The 17,004-nt window shown below is 36.1% G+C and overlaps 1 protein-coding gene across 3 annotated transcripts in view; it reads right to left on the bottom strand.

Annotated features, from left to right (window-relative positions):
- Window positions 1–17,004, bottom strand: part of AUH (AU RNA binding methylglutaconyl-CoA hydratase) — a 159,664-nt gene that overhangs the window by 113,637 nt on the left and 29,023 nt on the right. For 2 of the 3 annotated variants that reach the window (XR_005985607.1, XM_041740480.1), the window contains exon 4: window positions 6,882–6,968. The exons of the other annotated variant lie outside the window; for it this stretch is intronic. Coding sequence is in view for 1 of the 2 variants with exons in the window: in XM_041740480.1 (XP_041596414.1) it covers window positions 6,882–6,968 (87 nt within the window). In the remaining variant the exon portion in view is untranslated. The remainder of the gene's footprint in view (window positions 1–6,881; window positions 6,969–17,004) is intronic. 3 annotated transcript variants of the gene reach the window in all.

The following is a 17,004-nucleotide window of genomic DNA, read 5'->3' as shown; positions in this document are numbered from 1 at the left end:
TTTGTTTTGTTTTTCTTATTCTACTCTCCTCTCCCCACCCTCCAACTCATTTGTAAGACTTAGCTCCATTCCTGTTCTTTGAATAATAACTTAAACTCCCAGCAAAGGATACAAAGACGTTAAAACCATTAAGTCTCCAAAATGTAAAAACTGAAAAGGCCTAACTCAAATATGGAGCAAGACGTCCAAATCAGAACCAAAAGTCAGCAGATTTCTTAAAATATAAGTAAAAAGAACATAAGACTCTAATTGATTTCAAAAAACAAGAAAATGGGATCCCTGGGTGGCGCAGTGGTTTGGCGCTTGCCTTTGGCCCAGGGCGCGATCCTGGAGACCCGGGATCGAATCCCACATCGGGCTCCCGGTGCATGGAGCCTGCTTCTCCCTCTGCCTATGTCTCTGCCTCTCTCTCTCTCTCTGTGACTATCATAAATAAATTAAAAAAAAATTAAAAAAATAAAATAAAATAAAGAAGACAAGACATCTGAGGTGGATGAATGTGATGGGCAGATGGAAAGAAGGGTGGGAAGGAGGAAGAGAAGGCAGGAAATCAGATGCAGTGCTTGTTCTAGTAAAACCTGTAAGCTAATGTGGTTTCCTAAACAGCTGAAAAAAAAAAAAGGAAACATTAAATATACTGTTTCGTAACACATGGAAACTACTTAAAACTTTAAAACTTAAATTTCATGTGCGTACAGTTTTATCGGAACAGAGAAACACACATTTGTTTACATTTTGTCTGTGGCTGCCTCAGCACAATACGTCAAAATTGAGGACCTAGTACAAAGCAAGGATGTCTCCTCTCACTAGTTCTTTTCAACATCATACTAAAAATCTTTGCAAATGTTATTGAACAAAAAAAAAAAAAAAAAGAAAGAAATAAAAAGTAATACAGATTGAGAAAGAAGACATCCAACTGTCTTTACCTGCAAATGACATGACTGTCTACAATGCAGAAGATATGAAGGAATTAACAAAAACTTCCTGGAACAAATACACAATTATACCAAGGGTGCAAGACACCAAGTAAATATACAAACGTCAATCACTTTTCCACATACCAAAAATGACTGAGTGGAATTTGAAATTAAAACAACAATAACACACTATCATCTCTCAAAACAAAATACTTAGGTATAAACCTGACAAAATACATACAAGCTCTATATGAGAAAAGCTATAAAACTTATGTATGAAATCAAAGAACTAAATAAATAGTCCATGTTCATGGATAGGAAGACTCAGTATTGTCAAGATGTCAGTTTTTCTTAATTTGATGTACAGATTCAATGCAATCCCAATCAAAATCCCTGCGAATTATTTTGTGGCTATCAATAAACTAATTCTCAAGTTTATATGTAGAGGCAAAAGACCCAGAAGAGTCAATACAATATTAAAGGACAAGAACAAAGTTGTGGTACTGACACTACCCAATATCTAGACTTATCGTAAAGCTATGGTAATCAAGGCAGTGTGGTTATTGGCAAAAGAACAGAAAAACAGACCAAGGAATAGAACAGAAAGCCCAAAAACAGACTCCCATAAATCAACCAATCTTTGACAAAGGGAAAAAGGCAATACAATGGAGCAAAGATAGTCTTTTCAACAAATGGTGCTGAAACAGTAACATTCTCAAGCAAAATCAGGAATCTAGACATAAACAGGCCTTACAACCTTCACAAAAATTAACTCAAAATGGATCACAGATCTAACTGTAAAGCACAAAACCATAAAACTCCTAGAAGATAACATGAGAAAACCTAGATGACCAATAACTTTTTAGATATAACACAAAAAGCACAATCCATGAAAGAAATAACTAGACTTTATTAAATGGAAAACATATTACAAAAGATAATGTCAAGAGAATGAGAAGACAAGCTACAAGCTGGGAGAAAGTATTTACAGAATATTCTGATATTTGATAAAGAACTATTATCTAACATATTTGAAGAACTCCTAAACTTAACAACAAGAAACACAAACAACTCAATTAAAAACTGGGCCAAAATCTCAACAGACAATTCACCATGGATGTACAGATAGGAAATAAGCATGTAAAAAGATGCTCCACATCATATCATCACAGAAATACAAACTAAAACAAGATACCACTACACACCTTTTAGAATGGCTAAAGTCTGAAACACTGACATCAAATGCTGACAAGAATGTGGAGCTACAGAAATTCTCATTCACTGCTGAGAAAGCAAAATGGCACAGCCACTTTGGAAGAGAGTAAGGCAGGTTTTTTTACTCTTGCCATATGATCCAGCAATTATGCTCCTTGGTATTTTCCCAAAAGAGCTGAAAACTTGTTTCCACCCCAAAACCTATACACTTCTAGCAGCTTTATTCATAATTGCTAAAACTTGGAAGTAACCAACATGTCCTTCAGTAGGTAAATAGATAAAAAAAAAAAACTGTGGCACATCCAAACAATGGAGTACTATTCAGCATCAGAAACACATAATAGCACTAGAAACATATAAGATATCAAGGGAAAAAACTTTAACGTGTCCTACTAAGTGAAAGAAAACAATCTGAAAAGGATACATACTGTGTGATTCCAATTATATGACATTCCAGAAATGGAAAACTAGGGAGACAGTAAAAACAGACTGTCAGAGAGGAGAGAAAGGAGAACACACTGAGCACAGATAATTTTTAGGGCACTGAAAAGAGTCTGTATATTACTGTAACAATGGATGCATGTCATTATATAATTATCAAAATCCCCAGAATGTGCAACACCAAGAGTGAACCCCATTGTAAACTATGAACTTTGGATGGTTGTGATTTGTCAATGGAGGTTCATCAGCTGTAATAAATGTCCCATTCTAGAGAGGGATGTTGATAACAGGAGAGACCATGCTTATGTGGTGACAAGGAGTATAAATCTCTGTACTTTCCCCTCAGTTTTGATGTGAACCTTTAAGTGCTCTAGAAAATTAAGTTTTAAAAATAACAAAAAAGTTTGAGTACTACAAAAGAGATCATACGAAGCCTAAGAAATTATTCTGTCCTTTAAGATGCCTAGAAATTAGTCTTAAAAATAATAAAAAGTTGAGTAGCTGCAAAAGAGATCATACGAAGCCTAAGATATTATCTGTCCTTTAAGAAAAAGTTTGCCTGCCCTGGTTTAATATATTAAATGAGTAGATCAGATCAAGATACTTAATTTCTATCTGCCTTTCAAAATCTCTGTAAGTCACCACAAAAGACAACTTCAAAATTTTATGTCCACTGTAATGTAATAAAAGGTATCATTAACAAATATTGGGGAACTCATGGTATAGAAAAGAGTAGACTGGATTAAAATCCAGAACAGAAACGCTACAGCTAGAATCACTGAAAAGAAAATGCCACTGCAAAAATAGAAACAGGTTGTTGTTGTTTTTTTTTAAGTCTCAGAAAAATTCTAATTTCAAAATCAATAAAATGAAAAGAGGCTTGGAAGAAAGACCAAGGTGATGTTTACAACTAGACCAGTCTCAGCCACTCCTCCTCCCATTCATATAAAGTTAAAGATAGGGCAGCCCCAGTGGCTCAGTGGTTTAGTGCCGCCTCCAGCCCAGGCATGATCCTGGAGACCCCCGATCGAGTCCCACATCAGGCTCCCTGCATGGAGCCTGCTTCTCCCTTGCCTGTGTCTCTGCCTCTCTCTCCCTGTGTCTCTCATGAATAAATAAATAAAATCTTTAAAAAAAAAAAAAAAAGTCAAAGACAACATCAACATCTACTTCCAAGATTGTGCTTTCTGACCAATATGGAAACCAAGTCCATGCTCTGCCTCAGGAGACATCTGATCTGACCATGAGACCGAAGCTGAAGACAGAAGCAAAGGAGAGCCACTGAGAACAGCAGCACGGGATTTTAAAAAGATAGAAAGGGGACAATGACCATTCCCGGAATCAAAACAAATATATTCTAAAACTTAGCTCTAAAAAACAAACAAACACAAAAAAACAAACAAACAAAAAAAAACAATAACAAAACCACACGAGGCTCCAAAGATGCCACATGGTCAAATTCTACTAAACTTTGAAGTAACAGATGATTTCCCTGTATAACAGAGAAAAAGATAGAAAGCTTTTCACCTCATTCTATGATGCTTACAATCCTGATGCCAAAACAGAAAACGGGGGTGCCTGGGTGGCTCAGTTGAGTGTCTGTCTGCCTTAGGCTCAGGGCATGATCCCGGGGTCCTGGGACCAAGTCCCACATCAGTCTCCCCACAGGGAGCCTGCTTCTCCCTCTGCCTATCTCTGCCTCTCTGTGTATCTCTCAGGAATAAATAAATAAAATCTAAAAAAAAAAAAAAAAAAAAAAAACTAAGACCATAGAAAACAGTAACACAAAAAAAGAACTAGAAGAATAATCTCATTTATGATTATAGCAAAACATACAAAAATCGAATCCAGTAGTTTATATTAAAAACCACAATAACCAGTAACCACAATGACCAGGTAGGGTTTATTCTAGTAACACAAAGCCAGTACAACATTAATAACTCTATTAATACAATTTATTATACTAAAGGCTAAATGAGATAAATGAGACAAATTCTAATATATACCAATTACAGTTGATGCTTGAACAACACAGGTTTGAATTGTGCAGGTCCATGGATATGCAGATTTTCTTCAGTAAATACAGGGCAGAACTTGAAATGTATTTTCTCTTCCTTATGATATCCTTAATAACATTTTATTTTCTCTAGCTTACTTTATTCTAAGGATATTACTTTATTAATATTAGAAGTATTATTATTATTAAAGTATTATTGCTTTATTGTAAAAATATACTATATAACACATATAACATACAAGATATGTGTTTATCAACCACTTCTGTTATCAGTAAGGCTTCTGGTCAACAGTGGGCTACTGCAGTTATTAAGTTTTGGGGAGAATCAAAAGTAATACACAGATTTTCAAGTGTGTAGGGATCAGCAGCCCTAACCTCCATACTGTTGAAGGGTCAATTGTATAAATACTGACATACATCAAAAAAGAATTTGACAAACTTTAACATGCATCCCTGATTAAAAAACAGTAACAAATTCCTAACAAGTTGAAATAGAAGAAAACTCCCTGAACTTGCTAATTACTGGCAAAATATTAAAAGCATTCATCCAAGTCAAATAAAGATAAGGAAGACAGGGATGAACACACTCCAAAAACTAAATAGCGTACCAAGAGGCTTAGCCAATGTAAAACTGCATGAAAAATAGGTAAGATTAAAACACTGGGAAAAGCAAAAATAAAAATAGCATCATTTATATATAATGAACTTTTATCTGGAAAACACAAGAAAATTAACTGAGAAATAACAACAGGTAATAAAAGTAATTATCAAGTCGATGTGATACAAAACAAGCACTTAAAACATAATAACTTTCCTACAGAACTATAATAACCAGACTTCAACAGAAACAGAAGAAAAAGATCCCATTCGAAGGAATAAATGCTACAAAATAGCAAGAATAAATCTGAGCCAGAAAAAAGATGGAAGACCAAGCAAGGCATATATGAAGAAAACTTTCTTGAATGATATTAAAATATTGGATGACCCCGCCCCACCTCCCCCGAATGAAACCCATACACATCATGGATGGAAAGGTTCAGCATCACAAAAATGTCAATTCTTTCTAAATAAGATTTAGAGGAATTCCAATCACAGTCCTGTGATAATACATTTCCTCCTTGCTTTAAAAACCAGTAATTCCAAGTTAATTTGGAAGAACTGATATGTGGGAGTTACCAAAGAAAATCTTCAAGGAGAAACAAAAAAAAATAAATAAGAGAACTTCATACCCTCCAGATACTCAACATTTTCAATTTAAATATTGGAATTGAATGAAGGGGGCACATTAGGAGACAGTATCTGTAGTACATTTAACAACAAAAGACCACTACTAAGTGGCCCTTACATAAATAAGCAGTTGTTACCGAAAAGAGGAGGAAGGATGTGAAAATGCAATCTGCAGAAGAGGAAACGCAAGTCTAATGTGAAAAGGTAAAATATCACACAAGCATCTGGGGAAAAGCATATTAAAATGCAAAGATGTCAAAAAATAAATTAATTAATTAAAATAAGATAAAATGCTAAGAGGTCTTCTTTGTTAACCTTGGCAAATTTGAAAAGCAACACTAAGTGTTGGCAAAAATAAGAGGAAACCAGTACTGGTGCATAACTGATGGGAATGTAAATTATTACAACCTTCTTGGAATATAATCTGGTAAAAATTATTAAAATGTAAAATGAATACATGATGCTGAGAACTGCAGTTCCATGTTCAGGAATCTATCCTAAAAGTACACATATTAATGCTCTGAAAGACTTGATACAAAGATACTCACTGCTTTATTATAAAGAACAAAAATGGGAAAAAGTCCAGAAACATTAATGAAGTAATTTAAAATTTTGGAGAAGACTATGCTATGGGTTACTATACCGCAATATACTAAAAAGTATCAATAATAAAATAAGTTGATATATACTAAGACATAAAGATTACCCAGAAGTCTATAATTCTAAGGAAATAGTATGATCCTATTTATACAAACAAAACAACTCTGAATCTATAAATACGTGTGTATGCAATTATCTGGGTGACATTTCTCTTTGTTTGCCAATAACTACCTTCATATACCATGTCATCATATATAGGAGGTATCTTTAATTATAAAATATTTTTCACAACTTTTCAAATTAAATGTATTACATGCACCTCCACAGCAACCATTTACAGATCATGATTATCTAATTACATAAGTATTTTAGCCAAAGCTTATATATAAGGACAGTGTGCAACTTTCCAAATCTGACATTCAAGCTCATCTTCAGCATGCTAGAAGGAGTGTAATTGAGCTTACCAATTTCATCAATCACTGCTCTTATTTTGGAGACAAAAGGACCAACTTCACTGGGATTCATTTTGACTCTCTCCTTAAGGTCAGCACCTGCAAAGTATTTTATTTACAAATATAATCTAGTTATAAACAAGATCTTAAGGCAATGAATTGAAAATTTACTTAAGATTCATATGTAACTTGAATATCAACTGAATATATCCATTAAAGGAATTATACTATTTAGGTTTTTCTTCTCAAAGACCAGCAGAAGGAAAAATAAAATGTCTGTTCATACACCTACCATGTGCCTAAAGCAGTGGTTCTCAAACTTTGTTGCCTCAGGGCCCCCTTACACTCTTAGAGGAAGAGACTTATTTTAGATTCTATCTAGCAATAGGTGCTCTATTAAAAACTAAAACTATCAAATTTTTAAAATATTTTTTCATTAATTTAGTAATACAAATAAACCCATTCATATTAACATAAATGACTACAGATTGATGCCACTTCCTTGGCTCTTACAGGGATGCTAGCAGTTTTACCCACCACTGCTTTCAGACTATCAGTGCAAACGTCAACCCAGTAAAAAGGGCAAATCACCAAACATTAGTTTGATTCCATAGATGCCTGCACCATGGTGGCTGCAGATCATGTTTCAAAAATCACTGGCTTTCACATATGAACAAACGGACAGTTTCATTATTATGAGTTTATCACAGAATCATAAACTTGGAACAGAGAAAAATAAGAAATTCTTAAGGAATCACTCTGTGGCTCAACAAAGGCATTCTTTTTAATAAAATTATATGAGAAAAGGAAGGCTCCCATTTAAATGAACAAATACAAACAAAGCAAAATTACAGCAAAGAAGGTACACACTCAGCTCCTTGCTCTCTTCTTAGTCCATTATAAAGTAATCAAGACTAGACATAATATCAAGTGCCAGCCAAGGCTGGAACATTCTGAGCCTATATACTTCCTACAGGAATGAGAACTACAACTGACAGAGCACATACCCTAGAATCCATCAGTTCTTAGCTAAATATACCTTAGACAATCTCAAACATATGCCCAAGGAAATATGTACAGTAGCATTCAATACAATATATATAAAATAGCAAAAAGATTAGAAATAACCTAAATATCTATAAGAAGCATTTTTAATAGCACTAAGATATATTTATACAACAGAAGAATACATGTTCAGCATGAAAATGAAGGAACTAAAACATAAAGATAGATAAATTTAAATGTTGAAGAACATATAATTATGTACATTTATTATATATTAATATATAACATATTAATACGTATTTATATATTTAATAACAACATATTATTATATTTACAGAAACATACACAGGATAATAACCCTTTACATAACTTTTTTTAAAAAGAATGCTATTTGGGGGGCAGCTGGCTGGCTCAGTCAGCAGAGCACGTGACTTTTGAGTTCAGGATTGTGAGTTCAAGCCCCACACTGGGTGTACAGCTTACTAAATAAATAATTTTTTTAAAAAAGCTTTTTAGAGGGATCCCTGGGTGGCGCAGCGGTTTGGCGCCTGCCTTTGGCCCAGGGCACGATCCTGGAGACCCGGGATCGAATCCCACATCAGGCTCCCGGTGCATGGAGCCTGCTTCTCCCTCCGCCTGTATCTCTGCCTCTCTCTCTCTCTCTGTGACTATCATAAATAAATAAAAAAAAAAAAAAATTAAAAAAAAAATTTAAAAAAAAAAAAAAAAGCTTTTTAGAGGTATAAAATACACATGGAAATGATAAATATCAAATTCAATTAGTAGTGACCTCTGTGGCTTCCCCCCTGTGGCCGGGAAGTAGCCAGGAAGGGAAAGAATTATTATTTTTTTTTTTTTTTTTTTTTTTAAGGTCCCAGAACTCACCTTGGACTGAGCCCACCCCCACCCCTGCAGGGACTTGCAATCAGGTTTTTCACTTTAGACTTTTTAATATTTCATACAGCGATTATGGTGCATTCAGGAACCCAACCCCCCAAACCCCACTAGGAGGGCCCCCACCCCAGCCCTCCCACCCCATTTGAGGGCCCCAGGTTTAGAGTGGAGGACGGGGAGGTAACCACCCATCTGGGACTGACCCCAGAGACTGTCCCTGCCCTGCCTCACCCTCCCCAGGGGTTAGGGGATAATGCCTGGGCACAGACCCCCATGCACCCCTCTGCCCCTGTATATGTGCTTGTGCACATATACACACTATGGCTCCTTGAAGAGTTGGTCAGTTCCTGGCAGGGCCCCTACTCAACAGCACCGAGTGGGACAGGGGCAGGAGGGTTGGGCTAAGGAGACCCTGAGAAGGAAGGAGGCCCCAGCTGTGGGACTGCAGGAGGGAAAGAGTGGGGGCCCCCCCACCTCATCCACCTCCCAGAGAGTCTCCCGTAGTCCCCAGGTTCCCCTGCTGCTGGGGATGGCGGGTGGGGGTGGGGTGGGGTAGGAAGGCGAATGGTCGAGGCATGCTTTCCCTTAGCCAACCCCAGGGTCTAGTGATGGTCAGGGTTCCAAATAGGGGCTGTGTCCCTGCCTTGGAAAGGCTGAGAGCGGGGCTTCATTGCACAAAATACTGTGGGAGGGCCACACGCAGGGGGTGTGGATTCAGATGTGATTGGCAATGGTCACAAAGAACTTCAATCTTATTTGTAACACTGTATTGCTTGAGTTAGGTGATGGGTAATCAACATATGTCTTTAAACATATGTCTTCATAATTAATTTTTTCCATGAAAAATATTTGTAGGACCAAAAAAATTCTAAGCCATTTGTTTAAAAAAAAAAAAACTGTCCAACTCACTGTCGACTTAACCCTGAGAATATCATTTGAGAATATAAAGTGTTGCTTAGTGCATGCTGGCTAATACATATTGGCTAATAAAAGTAGCTACATGCAGTGCCATATGGGGGGTGGTGGATAGATGAAAAGAAGAGCCAAAGCAAGCATAAGGGACACACAGGGACTCTGCATGAGGTGGTCCTGAAGGAGCCCCAGGAACCTGCATTACATCCTCCAACCTAGTGTGGATTACAGCACGAGGGTGCCCTGTAACATGTCAACTAGTAACTAGTGCTCCAAAGGGGGCTTTCACCGACATCCAAACCCAGGTTAACGAGACCAGCTGTTGGAAGCCATGCGGGGGAGCTAATAATGGGGGTTTGCTCTGGACAAGTACAGCCCATTCACACACACCAGTGCCAGAAGAGGTAGCTGGGTCTAAGTGCAGCCCTAACCCACACAACCATGAGAGACTTCCATGGGATTCATGGATTATTTTAGAAAAAATTACCTTTCTCCATGGGATGTTAAACATTTGTGACCTCAAGACTACTTTTAAATCTTTTTTTTTTTTTTTTTTTTTTTTTTTTTTATGATAGTCACAGAGAGAGAGAGAGAGAGGCAGAGACACAGGCAGAGGGAGAAGCAGGCTCCATGCACCGGAAGCCTGATGTGGGATTCGATCCCGGGTCTCCAGGATCGCGCCCCGGGCCAAAGGCAGGCGCCAAACCGCTGCGCCACCCAGGGATCCCTCAAGACTACTTTTTAAAAATGTTAATACCCTTTGTGTTTTTACTTTAGAAACATACCCTGAAATTCTCCAACATCTAGAACCCAAAAGTACAGAGTTGCTTCTATCCCTCCAGATTATAAATTTCTTATTTGATAATATCACAGTTTTATTTGCAGTCTGGCGTGTTTTACTTTTTAAACCCAAGTCCATGATGATTCACCTCAGGTGAGCAAGCCTCTGTGCTGCCGGGCAATCCTATCGCGTTCACCCTGGTACTCATCTACAGACCATTTCCTAACTCCTCCCTCTCCTCAGACCTCAAGCCTCCTACTCAAACCTGACACCAACTTACTAAGAAAACAGATGCATTCAGTAGAAAAATTTCACCAACACCCACCACTAAACCTACCTATCTAGCAGGATGGAACTCTTACACTCTGCCCTCCCTTCTGCTACTACAGATGAACTAGCTCAACTTGTGCACTAAATCCCACCCCTTCTTTTTTAGTGCCATCACTCTAGCAATTATCCTTCTCTGGTTGGCATCATCAACAGTATCCCTCTTTTGAGAACCATTCTCATCAGCTACAGGAACACTGTAATACTGCTCATCTTTAAAAAAAGAAAATGATGTTGGTCCTTTTGTCTGCCAGCTTTAATAGAATAGCTTATTATCAAACCAATTCTTTCATGAAACTCTAGATAAAAAACATAGAACAGCTATTTTGAGGGCAATGGAGAACAACGAAGACAATGAGAATGTATGAGAACTTCAAGGCAAACATTAGTTTCTGAACAATCTCACAGAAATGGGGAAAAAATTGGAGCTCAGAGCTTGCCAAAGAGGAATGCCACAGGCTTTCGTTCATTAAGATTAAATATAAAACAGGGTAAACACAAAGAAAACCATACCAAGACCAACTGCTAAAAGGAAAGGACCCCCCCCCCAACAAAAAAATAAAGAAGCTGCCAAAAAGAATAAGACTAGCAGCTGACTTCTCAACAGAAAGTGAGTGACATTTCCAAAGTGGGGAAAGACAGTAACTACCCATCTAGAATCCTTCGAAAATGATGGGGAAATGAAGACATTTTACACATATACACATGCATGGCTCATCACCAAAAGGCCCACACCACCAAAAGAGACACCACACAGAATTCTTCAAGCAGAGATTTTAAGAGTAGAGTTAAAAATCTTATTTTATACTGCTCATGAGAGATATATCTGAAAAGATAAGGGCACAGACTAAACAGTAAAAAGGTAAAAACCATGCAAACACTAACCAAAAAGAAACCTGTGAAGTCATCCCCACAGCTGACAAAGGAGATCTCAAGCAAATGATAATCTCTCAAACTAGAGGGTCATTTTACAGTAAGTATGATGATCCACTAAAAGTCTTTGGATTTCTTAAACTGGAATATATAAAATAAGACAGCCCCAAAATATATAAAACAAAAACTAATAAACCAAAATAAAAACTGACAAATCTACAACCACAGTGGATTTAAACAAATCTCCCACAGTAACCAACAAAGCAAGCAAGTAAATATCTTTAATAAATATTCATACCAAGAAATGGACAATAGATAACCCCCAAAATAGAAGAAATAATAAAAACTGGAGCAAAACTTTTTCTAAAAAAAGAAAACAAATACACAGAAGAAAAACATCAAAGAAGCTGCTCTTTTGAAAAAATACTAAAACAAATGATAGGCCTTTTAGCAAGACTAATCATGGAAAAAAATCAAAGGTGGCACAAATCCCAATAGCAACATTGAAAGGAGGATACTAGTATGGATTTTAAATACATTAAAACAAGAAGAAAATATTACTAATAACCTTGGCCCTATACATTTGAAAAGGACATGAAATGGACACATTTCGAGAAAAACATAACTTCTTAAAACTGACAAAGGGAAAATCTGAAAACACAAATACACATGAAAGAAATTGAATAAATTAATTTAAAACTTGTCTACACAGGAAACTGGTGCCGATATGGCTTCAACAGCAAATTCTTCCAAACATATAATGAAAAAAATTGGGGGTGCCTGCCTGGCTCAGGCATAGGACAGCCACAACTCTTGATCTTGGGGCTGTTAGTTCCAGCTCCACGTTGGGTAAAGCGATTACTTAAAAAATAAAATAAAATCTTAAAAAAACAACATGAATCTTACATGGAGAACTGCAAAACGAAAAATTGATTAAGAACACTTTAAGAAAAAACATGACAGTCTAATGTTCCTCATAAACACTGTCTCCAAATATCCTCAACAAAGTATTATTAGTAATTCATACCTAATGGTAACATAAATAAAACACAATATACGAAGACAAAATTACATTTGGTCTAAGATTCAAGACTAGTTTAATATTGGGGATCCCTGGGTGGCTCAGCGGTTTAGTGCCTACCTTTGGCCCAGGGATGATCCTGGAGTCCTGGGATCAAGTCCCACATCAGGCTCCCTGCATAGAGCCTGCTTCTCCCTCTGCCTGTGTCTCTGCCTCTCTCTCTCTCTCTCTCTCATGAATAAATAAATAAAATATTTTAAAAAAGACTAGTTTAATATTAAGTGTTTTAATTTATAAAATTAATAGCATAAAGGTGAAAATCATAAAATTTTCAGTAGGCATAATAAGAGTAGTTAAAATTCATCTCATACTTTAACATCTTGAGGTAGAATTTACATAATGTAAAATTCAGTCATTTTAAGTATACAATTCAGTAACTTTAAGTAAATTTTCAGAGTTGCACAACCATCATCACCATACAATTTTAGAACACTTCCACTTTCATAAAAAGATCCCTCACACTCACCTGGAGGCACTCCATGTTCCCGCCTCCAACCCTCCATTTCCCTAAAATGATGCCTTCTCTGGACATTTCATACAAATAAACACATGCAACCGACCATCTTCTGTGTCCTTCTTCCACATAGCAAGTATAGTTTTTCAGGTTTACACATGTTATAAGAATGAATCAGTATTTTTTTGTTTTTATTACCAAATAGTATCCCACCAGAGGGACAGAGACACATTTTGTTTATCCATTCATCCACTGATGGATGTATCTGGATTGTTTCCACTTTCTGGCTATTATGAAAAGTATTACTATGAACATACACACAGGTTTTTGTGTAGACAAATGTTTTTATTTGTCCTGGGTAGACATACAGGAGCAGAATTGCTGGGTCATATCGTAAATTTCTATTTAACGACAAAAAAAAAAAACCCTACCCTTGCTGTTTTTCCACTATCCTATCAGCAATGCCTACAGGTCCCTGTCACCCTTGCACGGCCACCAACACTAGTCTGCCATTTTTTAAATACCATTTTAGTGGGTGTGAGATGGTATCTATTATGGTTTTATATGTGCATTTCCCTAATGACTAATGAGGTTAAGTATCTTTTCATGTGCTGATTAGCCATTCATACAGGTCTTTGGTGAAATGTCATTTCAAATCTTTTGCTCAACTTTTTTTTTTACTGGACAATATGTCTTCTTATTGATTTTAAGAGTAATATCTTGGATACAAAGTCTTTTCTCAGAAATATGATTTGTAAATATTTTCTCCCCATCTGTGGCTCATCTTTTCATTTTCTTCATGTCTTTTTGAAATTTTAATTTCAGTGAAGTTCAATTTATCAATCTGTGAATCACATGTGCTTTTGGTGTCATTTCTAATCAACAGTCATTCTTAATTAAAAGTTCATACCAAACTAGGAAAACAGAATCTTTTTGAGTCTGATAAATATCTTTAACATCATCTTTACAGGTGAATTACTGTAAGCTTCCTTCCAGAGATCAAGAATGAGATAAGGGTGTCCTTTATCATTTCTAAAGACAGTAAAAGATATACTAGTCAGTGTAATAAGAAAAAAAAATTAAATTACATGGATCAGAAGGGAAAAATAAAACTGTCATTATTAGCAAATGACTAAATTATACATGAGGAACACCCAAAAGAATTTAGAAATCATGAAAACAAGTGAATTTAAGTAAGGTTGCTAAATACAAGTTTAATAAACAAAAATCAAGTATTTTTATATATACTAGCAAAAGAAATTTGTGAAATTTTAAAAAGACACCATTTCCAATAACATTCAAAAATCAAGGAGCCAAGGAATAACTCTAACAAAAGATGAATAAGATCTTGACACAAAAACCTACAAAAATCTTAGATAAATTAAAGAACTAAATAAATGGAGGACTACATCATGCTCACGTGTTAGAAGACATCATACTGAAAGGTGTAAATTCTCTCCAAATTAACAATGTGGTTCCAATCAAAATCCCAATGCTTTTGGAAAATGATAAGCTGAAAATGAAAGGCATTTCAATACCTTGATACTCTTGATGCAGAAGATACTCTTGCAGAAAGAATTGGAGAATTTATACTAAAATAGGAAGATGTTATTATAAAGCTAATATACTTAAGAAAATGTAACACAGCCTCAAAGATAGAGAAAAACACAAAATGGAACAAAATAGCAACTCCAAAAAAGACCCACTTGATTTATGACAATGATGGCACTGCGGGAGCTAAGACCAGATGTACATTCTGATAAATGGGACTGGAACCACTGAATGCACACGTGAGAAGAAAAACAATTCTTAGCTTTTCACACCATACACACACACACACACACACACACACACAAAATCAACTCATGATAAATTATAACCTAAATGTGAAAAGTAAAACAATCAAACTTCTAAATGAAAACCAAAAATATCTTCAAGACTTTGATATACACAAAATTTTTTAAAGACTTTTCCAAAGACTTAGGAAAACACTGGACTTTGTTAAAATTAAAAACTTCTTTTCATCAAAAGACATCACTAAGAGAATGAATATGCACATGAAAGAGTGGGAGAAGAATGCCTGAAATGGAAGTCCTGCACGTATAAAGCACTTAAATGGCAGAAAGTAAAAGCTAAATAACCCACATACAAAAAGCAGGCTAAAGATCAGAAACTTCCAGAAAGAGGACACCCAGCCGACTAACAGATGAAAAGGAACACAACATGATTAATTATCAAGCAAACACAAATTAAAAACACAGCTTTATAAACAATACACAGCTAAAGTGTTGGTGACAGTACAGAGAAATGGGTACTTTGATTTAATGCTATTGGGAGTAAGAATCACTTTTGGAAGTAATTCCACCCCAAGTGTGTATGTCCATATCTGAAATAAATGATACGTAGAATAAAAGCATATTCACCAAAGTGTCATTCACAACAGCTAAAACCTGGCAAGACCCCGAACATCCACGGACAGTAGAATGGATAAATTGTAAAACAGTCCCACAACACATGATTATACTACTCCTAGAGGAACAGGATAAGCCAAATCCCACAGACATGGTTAAGTAGAAGTTAACCTTAAAAGAGCACATGCTAGATAATACCAGTTACATAAAGTTTGAAGACAAGCAAAATTAATAATTGGTGATAAAAATCAGAACAATCTCCAATAGCTTTGGGTGAAGGGAGGTTAATGATAGAAAGAGGCATGTGTTGGTAATGGCATTGTTCATTTCTTAAATTGGGTGGTGATGGCACAGGTTAGTTCTTTTCATAGAAATGTATTACACACTTAAGAACTGTACAATTTTTGACACGTATAATTTAATTAAAAATGTTTTAAGAAACTTCCTGACTCCAAAAAAAAAAAGAAAAAAAAAAGAAACTTCCTGACTCCGTACTGCTCTACCCCCTCCAGCTATCACAAATTTCTCTCCCCTTTGTGAAAGTCAAACTCCTCCGAAGGGCTGCTCTTTCTGTCTCTCACCCTCTCCTCTTAAATTGTGTCTTTTAAGCAAGGGAGACAAAAAGACAATTTAAAAAAAATTAATGTAATAACCAACAACGGAAGTGGTGTTTTGGGTGAAAAAAAGAACAGGCAAGTGTCGACCTAAAGTGCAGGGGGTTGGTAAGGGTGTGGACCACATTACAGTACTGAATAGTGCAATCATACTGAAGTCACTGAGAAAGTAGAATAAAATTCAGTAAGATCTGCTTTTCATGTTACTGAAAATTTAGTATCTGGTTCTAAGTTACATATTTTTCATCACTTACATTTGCCTTTGCAGTCCCTTCTCTACTGCAAACTCTTTCCATCTAAATACATAGTTAGATGTGTAATATACCAAATAGATGATGCATGGAGTTATTGTATTATATTAAGTGAAATATCTATTTCACTTATATACTGCCCACTAAAATGGTCCTCTCCTAAAATTCTTGGGCTTATTATTTTATATAAGTTCCTTCTTTTAAATATGCTTTAAGATTACTATGTGTTAAATCTCTACTCATTGATATTTGCAGTGGACTAGTCCAGCAGGACTTTAGAAAAGTTATGAGAAACAGCAATATTCTTTGTCACATCTTGCAGGATGCCTAGCTTCCCTGGCCCCTAATAATCAAATGAGTAAAGCCCTTCAATTGCTGTGCCAACCAAAGAACTCCTGCCCAATTCCAATATGCTGCTACCCAATGAGTGTGGTCATCCCCCTTGAGAGCCACTGCTTTCTCAATGATCTCCAATTGCTTTTGTTCCCCATGCTGCTAAAAAGAATTCTGAAAAGTAGACTGTCTTGAAAAT

This window comes from Vulpes lagopus, chromosome 2 (genome assembly GCF_018345385.1).
Source record: "Vulpes lagopus strain Blue_001 chromosome 2, ASM1834538v1, whole genome shotgun sequence".
Taxonomy (NCBI): domain Eukaryota; kingdom Metazoa; phylum Chordata; class Mammalia; order Carnivora; family Canidae; genus Vulpes; species Vulpes lagopus.
The sequence above is the reverse complement of the archived record's forward strand: the minus strand, read 5'-3'. Positions and strand labels throughout refer to the sequence as shown.